A 17,750-nucleotide genomic window follows, 5' to 3' on the forward strand; every position below is an offset into this window, starting at 1 on the left:
TTAAAGTGATGTTTTTGCACATTTCAACATTTCACATTGGGCCCACAATCCTGGAAACGCTCTGGGGAGCAGTTCTCAGATACAGAATATGGGGGTGCTCCCATACAGGTGAGGGAATAGGAACATGCATAAAAAAAACTGCAGGGGTACAATTTTCTCAGGTTTTCTGATTAAGTCCAATACTACAATAATTAGCTTCATTAAACTAATAATAAATACCTGAAAATAAATCCATCAAGATGTTCTGTACAATGATGATGATGAAGATGACAAAGTTAAAGCCACAGCTGCCACAATCACCTTTTTAACTCTCACTCAGATATCCAACCAGCGCTGCTCACCTATTTCTAGTCACACCCAGCGTTGCCCGCTAACCCCAAAAAACGGGAACTGGTCATGTTTGCAATGAGAGGTTTTCTTGCACATAGGTCAGAAGAAACTAAAGACCAGCAAAACTGCGGCACCGTTTTCAAATGACTGAAATGGAAATAGCATTCACCACACTAATGGTTTTGGGTACAAAACTCTGTTTTTAATCCCTGTCCCTCTTTTGTCCTCTATGTTCTAAAACCGAAATTCTGATACATTTTAGAATTATGTAATGTGTAGGTAAAATGTGGTGACAAATAGAAAATGTTGGGAGAATTTGATATTATCACCTACTGCCCCTAGTCCAGTCTGGCCCCAAACGTTTACTGCTGTCCATGTGGGAGGGGTGCCAGTAAGTAGAGTGCCAGTGGAACGGTGTCTTTCTCTCTGCTCCTCTGCTCCCAGCAGCATCATGACCTCTGATGCTGCAGGGACAGAGGGCAGAGTTAAAAAGTAGGAGGAGCCGGGTGGCACCGGCCTCGTTACGGCTATGCTGCCCGCTGCTCTGATTAAACACAATCAGAGTAGCCAGGCAGCACACTCTCCCTGCCTGTCTCTGCCGAACGGACCTGCACATAGGGGGAGGTCTCCACACTTTTCACAGTTGTAATGTCAATGGGGAAATAAGATTTTTTTTTATTTTTTTTTTAAATCTTAGAGGAATTCTGCACAAAGAAGACAACAAACATGCATCTGAACAACTATGGACAGTCAAACGGAAATACTACGCATATGTTTTACATTAATAACAAAAATTCAAACTACACAAGTGGATAATTAAAAATACAATGACATCACTATCCCTATGATGCAGGAGATGAGATGTGAGAACTGTTGACAGCAAGCCAGGTGTGTGTCTCGTCTTTTTCTCATTTGCAACATCTACTGTGTTATATTTTTTCAGAATAGGATCAAGCTTGTACATGTTATTTGAAACATATGTTCTAAGTGGGAACTTCTTTATGGGGGAGTGGTGCTCTCCTTTAAATTATTTATGCAAGGTCCAAGACAGTATTATTGTAATTTCACTTAGAAATATTATTTACTTCCAAATACAGATAACAGTAATAAAACAACAGAAGTCAGGCTCTTCTACAAGATTCAGTTACAGCCCAAATTATTTTTTTAAAAAACATAAAAATAGTTGAAAATACATATTTTAAAACTACTGAAGGATTGTAAATGAAACTGGTCCCCAGGAAAAGGGCAAAGTAAGACATCTGGATAATTGCTATGGTTTACAGCTGCTTTTCATAAATAAAAAATATGAAAAAAAAGGGTTTTGTAGAGCTCTGCTTAATCAGTAGTTAGGATACTCATCTATCAGAGCTACTGATTAAATCCTATGGCGTGGCATTTCACGTATTGTGCCATTATTTGTATCATTTTGCCAATAGGAGCATTCCATTGGAGTCTATGAGGCATATTTATTATAGGGATGTGCACCGGCCACTTTTGGTGTCTCGTGTTTTGGATTCGGATTTGCTTGAGGTTTTGGGTTCGGATTTGTTTCGCAAAACACCTGACGAAAGGTTTTGGTTCGGATTTAAGGTTTTGGATTCGGATTTTGAAAAAAACATAAAAAGTGCTAAAAACCAGTTTTGTGGGGTTTTTTTTCACTCCTACGCTATTATTAACCTCAATAACATTCAATAACAATCATTTCCACTAATTTCCAGTCTATTCTGAACACCTCACAATATTGTTTTTAGGCCAAAAGGTTGCACCGAGGTAGCTTGAGCACATAATGCCAAAAAAAGAGGTACAAGATGGAATTGTTCTGGGCCCTCCCTCCCACCCCTTGCGAGATTCGACGCGAGACTTGGACGACAGAGCCTCGTTTTCAATTTTTTGCCCGCCGGAAATATCCGAACAATGCTCGGATCCCGTTCGGATCCGCACTGTTCGGGTGGGCTCGGATTAGCGGAATCCGAGCCCGCTCATCTCTAATTTATTATTAACCACATTATCAACATAATCAAATTCAATCCTTATCGCAAAGATAAGGAATGAAATATCATGACTATTTAAATTCTTCACTAGGAATAGCAGTCACAAAAAAACTGCTGTTCCTGTGACGACCTATCTCTTATGTCCTCTATGGTCACTATCACAAAGTGGTCACCTTTGCGATAGTGACCGGACTAGAGAGCAGGTAAGTTGCAGTGAGGGATCCGAAGATCCCTCTTGCACAATGCTCTACCCCGTAGGCTTCAATGGCTAATGCAATCTTCAGGTGGCGTTAGCCATCGGGCACAAATTCAGAGAATATTTGATTTTCGGAACTTGTTAAATTGCGGAACATAGCTGTCCCTTTAGACATTTATGGGGACTGCTTTGGACTTCGAAGCAAAATGCAAAGCAGCAGATATCTATGATATCTGCAGCGATGCCCTCTTAATAAATTCAAACATAACTTATGTGTGCTTCTGTCCCCTGAAACGGCCATTTTTGGGGGATTTTCATTAAAAAAAACCCAATTCATAAATAGGCCCCAATGACTGATATTGAGGTGTACATTGGATAAACAAGTTGGGCAGATTCCATTTAAATACAATCATAAAGAAAAATTCTGCAAAATGATTTATACTGATATGTTTAAATATTTATAGAACAATAAAGAAGAAAAATAACCTACTTAAAATAAGGTATACTTTCTTGTATATCACTATAACATAGCAAGGCTGATGTGCAATTCCTTTTGTTTCATTCTGCATAATAATGGGGGAAATTAAGAAGTGTTGTTACTGACAGGTTCCTCTGCAAATACCTTGTCAGGGTTTTTTAAGTGGTTAACACCTATGCACAAAACAACGATTGTTATTCACAGAGAGAACAAAGTACAGAACAAGTCAAAGACAAGTACTTTATACTATCAATGCAACTTGGCAATTGTTTATACATCAGGCAGTATTCATAATAGCGGTCATTTCCATGTCCGCATTAATGATTAGTTTCAGTATGAGTACATATTTTTCCATTAAAATATGTGTAAACCATACATGAGCAAATAACTTTGTATTAGCTATAGTCAATGTCAATACAGCTACAGATGTAGTACATGTCAAATTGTTTTTTAATGTTGCTCAACTCTGGTACCAACAAGTACCCCATGCAGTAAAAGGTCTCCAGCTGTAAACTTTAAACACTAAAGTGTTGATAGGTTTTACTAGCAATACCATGGGCTAACTGCCCGGTTAGTGATGCAACTTGGCAATTGCTTATACATCAGGTAGCATTCAGCTGTCTTCTCCATGTACAGTTGAAACATTGTATACAATATAAGAACTGCAGTATAGTCTGAATGACACTGGGTATTTATTTGCAGGTCTGCTGAACTATGTTTTGGATTTGGACTGTGATGGATCAAGAAAGACAATTTTATATTTAATGGAGAGGTGAATGAGGGCTTTAGGGACTGGTTAATTCAATTATTTAGAAGTGTGTATCTCTGTTTAATATTTCCTTCTCTTTAAGTATAATGAGCAGGGGTTTAGGAACTCCATGTCCATTATACTGTGACTCTCACAGCCCAGGCAATATGGGAAGAGCCCCAGTAATTTTCACTGCAGGTAGCCACTGGGAAGGTGGTACATCCATGTATTTTTGCCCACTATCACTGACCAACAGAGGCTCCATCCATGCGCTGACCAGTCTATAGCTGGTTTTCGCTACAGCAGAGTAACCCCATTCTTGTGGTCTTCCTGTAACAGTGGAAGCACTAGGGCTGTTGGGCATTGGGGAGAGGGCCTGCTACTCTCCTTTAATTATTATCACCAACATCTGTAGTCTGAGCGGAGGTAACTGTCAATCACTTGCAGTGCTCTGCTATTCAGCTGCATGTGTGTTTTATCTGCAAGTGTTTAACAGCTACATCTGTTTGGACCACAGAAGATGCTGATTAACTGAAGCTGGGAACCTGAATACGGTAATTTATTTCACAAAGCATAATACTCAGGCGCTGCATACTTTTGATTTATGTGATAAGCTTAGTAGGTTTCTCTGAAAATGCCATCTGGTGGCATAAAAATGTATTGAAGTAAATGTCACTATTATGCTTTGATTTGATGTAATGCATTTTCTTAAAGCAGCAGCATACAGAAGAAGAATGAAAGCACACAGCATTAGAACACAATATGACTTTGAATTTTGCCATTTTATTTGCAGGATCTACCCGACTGCTCTCACATCTGCCATCAGATAAGCAGGAATTCATCAGGGCAAGGACCCAAAAAAAGGTGCCAGTGGACTATATATTTATAGACCAGGTAATAGCATATATTGGTTATTAACTATGCACTGTTATGTACTATGTATGGTATGGTATGGTATATGTGTTTCCAAAAACTCCTTTTGCAACTAGGCGCACATCCTTTTCTTCCCTGAAAACCAGGGAACTCCTCCCTAAACGTGGCTTCTCCCGACTCATTTCAATAAACTCTCCTGCAAAATGTAACTTCAAATTTTCAACGTAAATGTAAAATTTCACCTAATCTGCACATAGTAAGGAAGATTTCAAATTTAGCCAACACTTCCCAACAGATGGTGCAAATGTTTCCGCTTTTTGCCTACAAATCGTAAATCCAAAAAATGGGTGCATTTGTGCAAAAGTAGACACACAATATCACAAAAGGCCATTTGCACTGCAGGACTGCACATCAGCTTGTGCATAAATGATCCTTATTGTTCAGTTCAATAATAAATGGTATTATAAACATCAATGTCCTATAGTGGGTTTACAAGAGGTATAAATCTTTCCTTTTACATTAAATCATTTTGCATTAACATTTTCTATGTTAAAAGCACCACCCCTTACCCCCCCCCCCCTTTCTCATTGCCTTTACGGGTTCTAACACCTTAGATTCCGTAATCTGGTTACAAGATATATATCCCAAATATAACCACTTTTTGGAGGTTGGGAGAAAAGGAGACAAATTTCTCCCACTCACAGAAACGTCACTGTTTGGTAGAAAAGTGGTTCAGAACCGTACAGCAGAGCTCATTCTACACTCACCTTCTACTAACTGGAATAAAGCAGTAGTGGTGTTTGGAAACTGCCATAACTACTAGACAGCTATTAGCACATTGACTAATGAATAACATTGGCTAGATATAGGGTCTGCAGTGTAAACACAAAAAGATCTGCATTCTGCAGTGTGGCCCCACCACGGATCTGGGAACTAGTTTATATGTACCTCAAAAAGGTGTGCTTTTAATTAGTCCATGTTACAAAAGATAAGCAACATTTCAAAAACAAGTCTGCTTCCCAGTGTATTATACTCATTATGGCTGTTGCAGAGGGGGCCATATATGGATTGGCCCCTGAGAATAGGAGGGGGGTGCGTGTGTGTATTTTAAACTACCAACAACTTTTATTTTATCACCTTGTCTGTTGTAATTCATTATACGATTTAAAAATTTATTTCAGACAACAACACTTACCTGGTATATTCGAAAAGGTATATAACGAAAACCACCTTCTTCTGGCGAATATTCCATAAGTTTTCGATTTATGGCCCAAAACTGGTCAAATTTGTCTAGAATATTACAAGAAAGATGTGAAAAGACATTATGTTTTTATGTAGCCTGCAGAGATATTTTCACAAAGTGAGTCAATTACTATAAATTCATGCTTAGCCCCTGCAGGTACTTTATACTTCTATTACAAAAAAAAAAGCTATACAGTTTTTGCTATATGCTGTTCAAACATTGAAAACATTTGTTTGTAATGTATCATAAATTATATTTTTATGAAATAGACACGACTTTCATTTTCAAGATTTTACAATATAGCTTCAGTAAAATTACACTATCAATGATTACTTTTAGATAAGTTATGCACCCCAATAGAAATATACCCTAAACAATATGCGCCTATTTCTCCCTTTTATTTAAATGTCAAAAATATATGTAAATTATAACGGTTGAATTTCACAACGTGTATATTCATTTTGTATTGTTGTATATTTGTTGTGACTGGAGCTCGCACACTTAGCAGCCATTTAATTTGCTACATCAGCAGAACAGCATGGACTCATCACTGTACAAAGCAGAATTCACAGTCATATATACTAATACTTTCCTAGTAGGATCTTGTATTAATAAAAAAAAAAGCCCATATGCAGATAAGTACACTGATGACATAAAGGGATGCACCTTACAAGCAACAATGGTCAGAAATCCTTCAGTATTCAAACATTACTCTGCTCATTTAAAGAAACCCAATGTGTGCCATGAAAACACACACACACTAGTCTCCATTGTGGAAACCTTGTAGGGGGACACTATGTACTAATCCAGACTACCCCATCAGTTCAACGCAAACTGGGACTCGTCAGACCATGAGGCCATTATACTGCACACTATGGTATGTCACTCACTTCAGAGCAGTTTTGCTCACTCATTTACAAAAACACGCAATCAGTTGGTACTTGCCTACCTTCTATGTCACTTAATAACTGATCCAATGTTTCAGATTATATGTCCTTTTGTCTAGAACAGTGGTCAGGGAACAGGGGTAAATTACCCCAAATGGGGTAAAAATGAAATTCATGGGGAAAATCTTGCAGATTCACATGCTGTCAGTTGGATTGTAGACCCCTTTAAATGTGAAATTGCTGTTGTACCAGAAGAGCCTCAAGGGTTGGCAGAGGCACTTCTTGAGCTTCGATGCAATAATGAAGCATGTACTGCATTTGAAAACAAAGCAGATCTGTCAAATTTTTGTATGTCAACAGCTGCAAAGGAATTCAAAATTGCACATGAGGAGGCAGTCAAAAAGTTGCTGCCTTTTGCAACAATCTATCTTTGCGAACAAGGATTTTCCACTCTAACGAACATAAAAACAAAGCAGAGAAATCGATTGGACGCTGAAGACTTTACCCAAATTGCTCTGACATCATAATGCCCCAATATTGATGCTCTCATATAAAAAATGAAGCAACATCTTTTCTCCAAAACCTGAAGTTTTGCAGTTGAAGCTTTCAAAGAAATTTTGAATAGATTCAATAAAATTTTGAATTCCAATGATTAATATTATATGATTTCTTCCTTTCAAATCAAGGGGGCAATGTCGGCGTAACTAAATGTATTTGGGGTAAAAGGTAAAAAAAATTCCCTGACCCCTGGTCTAGAATAACCCTTTTTTGTTCTCATTACAGCAATAAAAGGCCTTTATTTGGCTAGCTTATTGGCATATTTGAATAAATATATTTTTATTTTAAGTCTGTTATAAAGAGACAAATAGGTAAAATGATAGAAAAATACTTTAATTGTGATGTTTTCCCACTTCGTTTTGGCTCCCCGACAGTGAATAAAAGCTGTATCTAACAGTGTCAGTGCTCTCAGAAGAGGGCTGACACTATTTTATGCTCATAAACGACACAAACAAGCAAAAGGGAAAAAAAAACAGGAAGCCTATAAACTACCATGAGTTCTGCAATGGACAAACATCCAATCAGAAACTAGACCTAAAAGCACAATAAAGATTTTTAAAAATTCTATCATCCATGTCCCCTAGCAGCTCAGTGGTGCACTTAGATTTCCACTGAAACGCACAGGTTTACAGAGCAGGATGGCGGTGTTTGCACAGCCTGAAGGGTTGGGTGGAGTGAGTGTATGAACACTGATGTGCTTACTTGAGATGAAGGCAGATAAGAGGGAAGACGCATATTAAGTAGGGATGTGCACCGGCCACTTTTGGTGTCTCGTGTTTTGTGTTGTGGATTCGGATTTGCTTGAGGTTTTGGGTTCAGATTTGTTTTGCAAAACACCTGACAAAAGGTTTTGGTTCGGATTTAAGGTTTTGGATTCGGATTTATTTTGAAAAAAAACATAAAAAGTGCTAAAAACCAGTTTTGTGTTTTTTTTTTCACTCCTACGCTATTATTAACCTCAATAACATTCAATAACAATCATTTCCACTAATTTCCAGTCTATTCTGAACACCTCACAATATTGTTTTTAGGCCAAAACGAGGTAGCTTGAGCACATAATGCCAAAAAGAGGTACAAGATGGAATTGTTCTGGGCCCTCCCTCCCACCCCTCGCGAGATTCGACGCGAGACTTGGACGACAGAGCCTCGTTTTCATTTTTTTGCCCGCCGGAAATATCCGAACAGTGCTCGGATCCGAACGGGATCCGAGCACTGTTCGGGTGGGTTCGGATTAGCAGAATCCGAGCCCGCTCATCTCTAATATTAAGGACATCTCTTGCTGTGCGGAAGAGCTTACGGCCATTTCCACACTGGATTTTGCACCAGCTCAGAGTTGGTGGTCTCATACAGTACTTTTACGGAGACCGGTATTGCTCCACCATGTTGATCTTCAGCAGAGGAGTACATTTGTAGATGCACTCCCCGCAATGTAATAAAAAAATCCCACACACACACACATGTAATAAAGACAGCCCGCATATGAACAATCCCCTAAAAGCAAAGAGTAAGCTGGAATGTTGATGTGTCCGTTCCAGCTCTATTAAATGTGCAATAATGCCCATACAGATGTTAAAGGTATCCCAAAAGGTAAATAAAAAAAATAATAAATGTAAATATATTATACAGTGGCCTTAATGACATTTTGGCAGCCATAATTTTCACAAATTTCAGTACAGATCGGAGGGGCACAAGACGCAGAAGAAAAATCACACCTCAGTACACCATATTGTATTCCCACGCAATTGGAATGTGAGTAAAGTATGTTTAAATAGACTTGGCACATGGAACGGCTAGCATCTATTCTTTAAAACAAATTTGCTTCACGTACCCTTAATTCAGTGAGGTATGGCTGACAGCGAGTACGTCTGCTCCCTCAAAATACATTAATTCTCATTTCCACTAAGTTTTAGTATGCAGTCTGGTTCTTAGTGTTGAAGAAATTAAGCATGTTTCTATGCTACCGGTGTTTCTTGCAAAACAATGATTATATATGACATGATGATAAAATGGAATAAGTATATTAGCTTCACTTTTTCAGACAAAATATAAAAAAGGCTTAAAATGATAATTATGAAAATAAAAAAACACAGCCTATTTTTAAAATAAAGTAAGCATAGTATTAAAGATGCACAGAAACACAACAGTATTTTCTACAGAGACTGCAGTATACACAGAGTACCTACCTAACCACATCCTTAAGATTGACCACACCAAAAGACAATCCTGCCCTAACCAACTTCTGTTAAATGTATACATTATAAGCAACAAACTGCCAACCTATTATGGCGATAAGGAAAAAATATTGATATATGCATGTAATTCAGCACATAAATATTTTTATTGGGTGAAAGTGTTTTGTCCACATTAATATTCTATGTGCCGAATTCAGCACAACGCTTTTCCTTTCAGATCATCTTTTAATCTAGGAAAAAGTTGCTCTGACATTGGGCACTACAAAGACAGCTTTACTAATCTGCAGTACAGTGATCCTCTACTGAAGGAGTTGTCTAACTACCATGCTTGTTTCATTCTAAATAAGTCTAGCCCCACCACTACCACCAATACACCCATGAAACTCCCATTCACAGAAAATTTTAAGTCTAAGTGGACTTCTTTTTAAATAATGACATCATATTACATCATGGATATTTAAATACATTTTCAACTGCAATGAAGTGGAAAGCTCATTAACTACCTATCAGTGCAGCTAATTGTTGTTTACTAAATCCTAGAGGACATAATGCCCCTTTTATTTTTATTTTTAATTAAATACCGATTTAGCCTGCAGGATTTAAAACGGTGATTTTATTCAAAGGAAAATCCTGTAGTGTTTGAAAATATATATTTACCAATCCTACATGTCAGGCTTTGCCTTTAATAAAACTGCCAATTTAAATGCAGTCAGAGAAATCACCAATTTTAAAAAAACAACAACCCATGCTTGATAAATAGCGTCCAACATCTTGTAAAAAAGATGCTAGAGATAGAACATATGCGAGTTAAAGCTATTCAGTCACAAAATGGTTTTTGCTACTTTACAGTGGAAATCTATTTAAATTTGTAACTATCCACTCAAAAACAGCAACATATGACGCTTATTATTTCACCTGTGATACTGTGAAGGTATCAAGTAATCTAATAATAATAAATAACAATAAGGTAATAACAGATTGTTTGCATTTGGTGATCTCATCTGAATGTGTTAGTTATGCATCTCAGTATAACACACCTTTAAAGCTGCACCACCATCTCGGAAAATACTTACCTAAGAAGACCCCTTCCCCCAGTTGGCTCCACACAAAAACGGCTGTATGTAGCCGTCCTTGCAAATTAATTTTGTTAGCCAACAATGGAATCTGCTTGTAATTGTTCCTCCCATTTAACCCTTTACCTTTCAGGCTGTGAGAGAAACCGACGAGCCTCTGGAAAAATGGCTTCAATGCAGGGTAGGGATGTGCACCGGCCACTTTTGGTGTCTCGTGTTTTGTGTTTTGGATTCGGATTTCCTTGAGGTTTTGGGTTTGGATTTGTTTCGCAAAACACCTGACGAAAGGTTTTGGTTCGGATTTAAAGGTTTTGGATTCGGATTTATTTTAAAAAAAAACATAAAAAAAAGTGTTAAAATCAAGTTTTTGGGTTTATTTTCACTCCTACGCTATTATTAACTTCAATAACAATCATTTCCTCTAATTCCCAGTCTATTCTGAACACCTCACAATATTGTCTTTAGTCCAAAACAGGCTCTACTGAGACAAGATGTCGTCCTCATCCTCAACCTCTGATTCCTCTCCCCCTACAGTGTGTACTTCCTCCTCCTCACACATTATCAATTCGTCCCCGCTGGACTCCACAACCACAGGTCCCTCTGTACTATCTGGAGGGCAGTGCTGTACTTGATTGAGGAATTGATAATTCATTTTTATGAACATCATTTTTTCAACGTTGTGAGGAAGCAACCTCCTTCGCCGCTCACTGACCAGGTTCCCCGCTGCACTAAAAACTCTTTCCGAGTACACACTGGAGGGGGGACAACTCAGGTAAAATAGAGCCAGTTTGTAGAGGGGCTTCCAAACTGCCTTTTTTTTCTGCCAGTAACAATATGGACTGTCTGACATGTCTACTTGGATGGTGTCAGAAAAATAATCCTCCACTATTTTTTCTATTGTGACAGCATCCAATGCAGCAACAGTAGACATGTCTGCAATGATTGGCAGGTCCTTCAGTCCGGACCAGATGTTATCAGCATCCCCGCCAGCGGGTCTTTTAGGAAAACTGAGCTTTTTCCTCGCAGCTTTATCCTCCAAATTTTTGTTTTCCATTATATGTAGCACAAGAGAGCGTACCCCTAAGCCACACACACTCGGCAAAGCCTTTAAAAATTATATGCGGCACAGGAGAGTACCACTGGACTTATACTGCTGAATCAGTGAACTTTGTAATATTGCAGTACCAATGGACTTATACTGCAGGATTATTATTTTTTTATTTTTTTTATAACTTTTTTTAAAAAATTTTATAACTTGGGAATGGGGAAATAACAATGCCCTTAGAAAGACAGAGCACAGGACACAGCACCACTGGACTAAACAGGACACAGCACAGGACCCAGCAGCACCACTGAACTCAGAAGGACAGAGCACAGGACACAGCACCACTGGACTGAGCACAGCACAGCACAGAATATACCAGGGCAGAGGACCACCTAACACAACCTCCCTCTACCCTGATCAATGCCTGAGTGAAGATGGCGGCGGCCAGCGGGGAATTTATAGAATCCGAGTATCGCGAGATCCGACAACGGGAGCCTCGCTTTCAGTTTTGCAATTGGCGGGAATACCCGGATCCGTCTCGGATCGGCAAGGTTCGGGTGGGCTCGGATTTCAGATATCCGAGCCCGCTCATCCCTAATGCAGGGTACTGGCTGCATAGGAGGGCACTATATACAAATATTACAAAAGTTGTCAAGGCATGTTTATTGTGTACATATGAAAAATAAGTAACTCATGAACACAAAATATGACAACTTCATTTAAAACAAAAAATGAAAACAAAAAATCAACTGAAACCAATTTAGAGTAGTCCCCCATTTCAACTGTGCATTGAAAGTGAACAAATCATTCTACATATTGTTTAAAAACCATTACATGGAAAAAAAAACAACACAAAGATTTCAGACTACTCCCTAAAGTAACAAGAACTTTGCAATCATATTGTTGGTTTATAAAACAGAAAAAATATTACTATAAAATAGCCATGAACGAAATTAGCGGCATTAAACTGGCTAATAATAACATAAATCAGAAATAACTGGTTCACATGGACATTATCTACTTTGGGAAATATAAAAACAGCATTTGGTAATACGCACAACAGCTCTCATTGCCCCACATCACTCCCCAACTCCCCCTCAATCTCACTTTTCATTATCCTGCAAAAACTGTAATTCATGCGCTCATCATCTCCCGCATTAACTATTGCAATTCCCTTCTTACTGGTCTTCCCCAAAACAGACTCGAGTGCCAACAATCTATTATGCACGCAGCGGCTATATTAATTTTCCTTGCAAATCATTCTTCCTCTGCTGAGCCACTGTGTCAATCTCTACATTGGTTGCCTGTTTTTACCGAATCCAATATAAAATACTTCTATTAACCTACAAGGCCATCAACAAAACTGCACCAACATACATCTCCTCAGTTGTCTCAACTCGACACCTCCTTTCTGCACAAGATCTGCGTCTCTCTTCCACTCTCATCAAATGCTCCCATTCCCGGTTACAGAACTTTTTCGAGCTGCACCCACTCTATGGAATTCCCTCCTTCAAACAAGATTTTATTCTGGTCTACAAATCTTTAAGCGTTCTCTGACAATCCACCTCTTTAGGCAAGCTTATAATATTCCTCAACCACCCTCTTAACCTCCCTATTTTAGACCATTACCACCCTTTGCACAATTCACACAAGACAACAACCCTCTTATTCCCTGACCAACATTGCTGTGTGACTGGATCATATAGCATACAAATAATTTTTACCTTTGCAATCTGGCTGGACTGATATATATGCAGACTTAAACTCATGTATCAAAGTCCCATTGTCCCATAGATTGTAAGCTTGCGAGCAGGGTCATCTTACCAGCTTCTCCTCTAAATGCTCAGCCTCCATAATTCAGCCCTTAACGGATTTTGATCTAATGTTTCCTACTGCACATGTATTGTCCCCAATGATACATCCACCTCTCATCTCCTATTTCTGTTGGGTTACCAGTACACAAAGCCATCAAATCTCTTTGCTATTCGTACTTGGTAAAAAGTTGTATTGGTCCTTTCACCTACCCAATTATCCATTACTGTCAATAAGTCTAGCATCACACACCTCAAGTACACAGCCTAGGTATTCATTTTGATTTTTACCTATCCTTCTCTCCTCATATCCAATTTTTGATAAAATCTGTCCATTTTCACCTATCCAATATCCCTAAATTACACCAAGACAACATACAGGTCACCACTAAAAGCTTGGTCCACTCTCTTATTACATCTAACACTTTGAGTTCTGAAACTGTATTGATAAGCCTTTCCCTCCTTGGACTGTTCCCACTTCAATGCATTATGCATATTAATGCCAGTCTCATTCACCCAATTGTGTATCCTCTACTGTGCATCTGCCTGTCCTTGTAATAGCTACCTAGCTTATGATTATCTAGGACTGCCTGTCTTCTCTGGAAATTGACACTTAGGCCATCATCCAGGATTTCCAATCTTTAAGAAGTCACTAAAAGCTCATATCAAAGTCAGAGAAGTAACCCATCACTACTCCTAGTTTTTTGTCCTCACTAATGACTTTTCCAATTTATCCCAATTTCAATTTGCCAAAAGTACATCTTGTAGTTCTCTTGCTCTCTTTATACCTTGTAGATTGGAAGCTCTTACAACCGGGTTGGGTACATAATTCCGACTAACGGAACACTGACAAGACATACCCCGACATGATGAGCGCAATGCAATCATTCCCGACAGTGTGTTCATCCCTACTGTATGAAAATCAGACGTGAAACAGTTGCGATCAATGAAGATGCCGGCCGGGTACAATGACATCACTTCAAGGGCGACACTATCGTTCGTGCTGTTAGGTGCCAATACAAAGAGGCACCGGCTGTACTATGCTTTTTACAAAGTCTTTTACCTTGTACAGCCGATGCCTCTTTGTATTAGCACCTTAACAGCACAAATGATAGTGTGCCTTGAAGTGACGACATTGGTCGCAACTGTTTCACGCCTGATTTTCATACAGTCGGGATGAACAGTGTCGGGAATGACAGCATCGCGCTCATCATGTAGGGGGTATGTCTTGTCGGCGTTCCGGTAGTCGCTATAATGACTACCACCGCTTACGACCAGGGACTACGAACCTTACATGAGGAATTGTATGTATAGAATAATAGAATGTAATATCTTCATGTTTTTATTTAAATTGTACATTACTACATAAAGGCTGTATAATAATAATCTTACAATGTTAGAGGCAGAGCCATTTTTCTTGGCACAAGAATGACGTAGACAAGTCATTTTCCTGTAAAGAAAGAGTGAGTCACCAGCAGGGAAAGTGTCGTTTTCCTCCAATATCAGCAGACTGGATTACATGATATATGAACTGGATAAATAAAATCCAAGGAAAAAAGAGACAAAACAACAGAGAATACATGAAAAGAAATGAAATGTCTATCTAGTCGCAAGAAAGCTTTTACACTATATAATGAAAATAAATCATTTGTTACATGACATCATTAGACAAACTAACATTCACTTGTTCTCTCTCCTTTAACGTGAATGAGGGCAAATCCCACATTTGGCTTCTGCTTTCAAACAAAATCTGTAAATGCTTCCCCCCCCCCCCCCACAAAAAACAACCGCATCAAAAGCAGATTATGTAAATATTTAACAATGACTGCATTTCTGGATGTCTCTAGTTCAGATACTTTCCATATTACAACATCATGATTCCTAAAAGTAAAGGTAAAACAACCATTGTCTACTAGATGTTAGGGGTAGAGGCTGCATCATGTATTTCACAGGAAATATTACACACCGTATGTTAATTACATTTCTACTAGTCGCAGCGTTTAGTAACACTTTGTTCACCATAGATCCTACAGAGTTAGGAACCACCTATATCTTATAATGCACCAAATCACAAAACTTGTAAGACGAAATAAAGACAGGGGAACTACCCAATTGATTGTTGTTGCAATGGAACCATGACAATAAGGAAGAACAGTAATTTTATTCGGGTGCACAATGTTATAAAATGATATTAAAACCTAATAATCTTTATTACAAATGTATTTAAAAAGTACTAAGCAACTACACTCATTAGCGAAATATGAAAACAAAGTCGTGTAAGAATAAAAAATTAAATGGTGATAATAAAATATCCAACACACAGGACTCAAGTACAGTAAAGTGACATAATGTAAGAGACTATTAGGCTATCACAATTATAAACCCAGAATGTGTAGTGGATATTATAGTATACAAATGGAACCCTAATAGAGATTATAGCAAAAGATATATTCAAATAGTTCTCAAACTGTTAGTGAAAAAATTCAGCGGAAGAATATTGTACTGTCTAAAACAGGGGTGTCCAACCTTTTAGCTTCCCTGGGCCACATTGGAAGACGACGAGTTGGTTTGGGCTGCACATAAGATCCACTAACAATAACGATAGCTGATCATACAAAAAACCATAGAAAACATACAGGACATACATAACATATATATATATATATATATATATATATATATATATATATATATATATATATATATATATATATATATATATATATATATATATATATAAAAATATATAATCACTTTTTTTTCAAATCCCCCTATACTTACCTTTCAATCGCCCTGTTCAAAAAATCCTCTCTAGTTATTATACTATAATCACTTTTTGTATTGTTTCGATGCAATATCAATAAAGTGCATTTAAGCCAGGCATTGTATATCAGGGTGCTCTGACCAGGCCTGCAGTACCTGACATATACATCACTGTGACCCCAAATTGTGACCCGTTTTGCTAATTACACCACTATGTTAGTTAAGGGATAACAACTTATAATGGGCCAAAGAGAATAATATATAATGCCCCATTAGTATAACAAGTAGAAGTATGTAGCAGGGAGATAAGGTCCATGATGCTCCAGGACCAGGTGACTTTTATTCACTGGTCAGCATCCTTTGAAATAATAAAAAAAAATCCCCCTTAACTTACCTTTTAATCGGCTTGTTCTCCTGTCCTCTTCTCTTCTCCAATTCTGTGCTGCTGATAGTTCTTCTCGCGCGGGTGACTCCTCTGTGCTGCGCTCCGCAATGGATGTTGGGCATGATGACATCACGCCCGACATTCACTGTGAGCACCGCATGGAGGAGGAGACAAGGGAGGGAGCCGGAGTACCAGCTGATGTGACCGCAAGGTAAGTAATTTCTTTTCTTTTTTTTGCAGGATTTTTTTTTCCATTAACAGTGCTGCCCCCTTGCCACAACCAAAACTCCTTCTGGGCCACATTTACAGGCGTGCTGGGCCGCGGGTTGGACAACCCTGGTCTAAAAGAACCACTTTAGACCTCAAGAAAACCAAGCAAAACAACCCCACGGATAATTCTGGGCGTTGACTTTTAATACTAAACACACCAATGTCAAGTCAATATTTAACTATACAATTCTACATAATATATGGATGCAGCTACCTTTAGATTTTGTATACTATGGAGAAGATAACTGCTGCTTCTTAAAATGAACCGTGGTGTAACGATTTACAATAGGATATACTAAAAAATTGATAGATCTATCTCCTTGGCTTCATATAATTTGTGTGGTTCATTACTGGAAGGTAAGAAAAATTATAAGGGGAGCGTAACCTGTCAACGTTGAACAGACTCGGAGTACAGCTGCACCCGGCTTGTTTAAAAAGCCATAGACTGTACAAGTCACATCTTTCCCCGTTTGATCTGCTTAAAGCGGACGGTGTGTATCCTAACCCTCATTTGTTGGATAAGATCCCCAAGGAAAGCCTTAGGAACCGAGTAAATATACAAAGGATTCTTTATTAAAGGGGATCCCTATTTGTGCATCATAGGTGAACACCCTTTTTTTTTTTTCTTTTTTTTCTTTTTTTTAACAGAAAGAACAGACTGGATCTAAATTTTGATTTATGTAAAGAGCCACAAGCACGAACATCCAACTGATCTGAACTTATCGTTTTTTTAAATTTTGTATTTTGTTGTTACTTTAAATAACATTTGTTTTAGTTAAACAGATGTATGGTGGTTGTTGAAGAACCTTCTCCTATGATATGATTCTCAAGCCATTTCATGCATTGTTCAAAAGTATCTCCCATCCTCCCAGCCACATGGCAAGATTAGCTATTTTGCATGTGTTTG

General features: G+C 38.3%; 1 protein-coding gene across 4 annotated transcripts in view; it reads right to left on the minus strand.

Moving 5' to 3' along the window:
* Window positions 1-17,750, minus strand: part of ATG5 (autophagy related 5) — a 170,048-nt gene that overhangs the window by 68,461 nt on the left and 83,837 nt on the right. For all 4 annotated transcript variants that reach the window (XM_075202855.1, XM_075202857.1, XM_075202858.1 and 1 more), the window contains one exon: window positions 5,812-5,906. In XM_075202855.1, coding sequence (XP_075058956.1) covers window positions 5,812-5,906 — 95 coding nt within the window. The remainder of the gene's footprint in view (window positions 1-5,811; window positions 5,907-17,750) is intronic.

The sequence above is a fragment of the Mixophyes fleayi genome, chromosome 3 (assembly GCF_038048845.1).
Source record: "Mixophyes fleayi isolate aMixFle1 chromosome 3, aMixFle1.hap1, whole genome shotgun sequence".
In the NCBI taxonomy this organism is placed as follows: Eukaryota; Metazoa; Chordata; class Amphibia; order Anura; family Limnodynastidae; genus Mixophyes; species Mixophyes fleayi.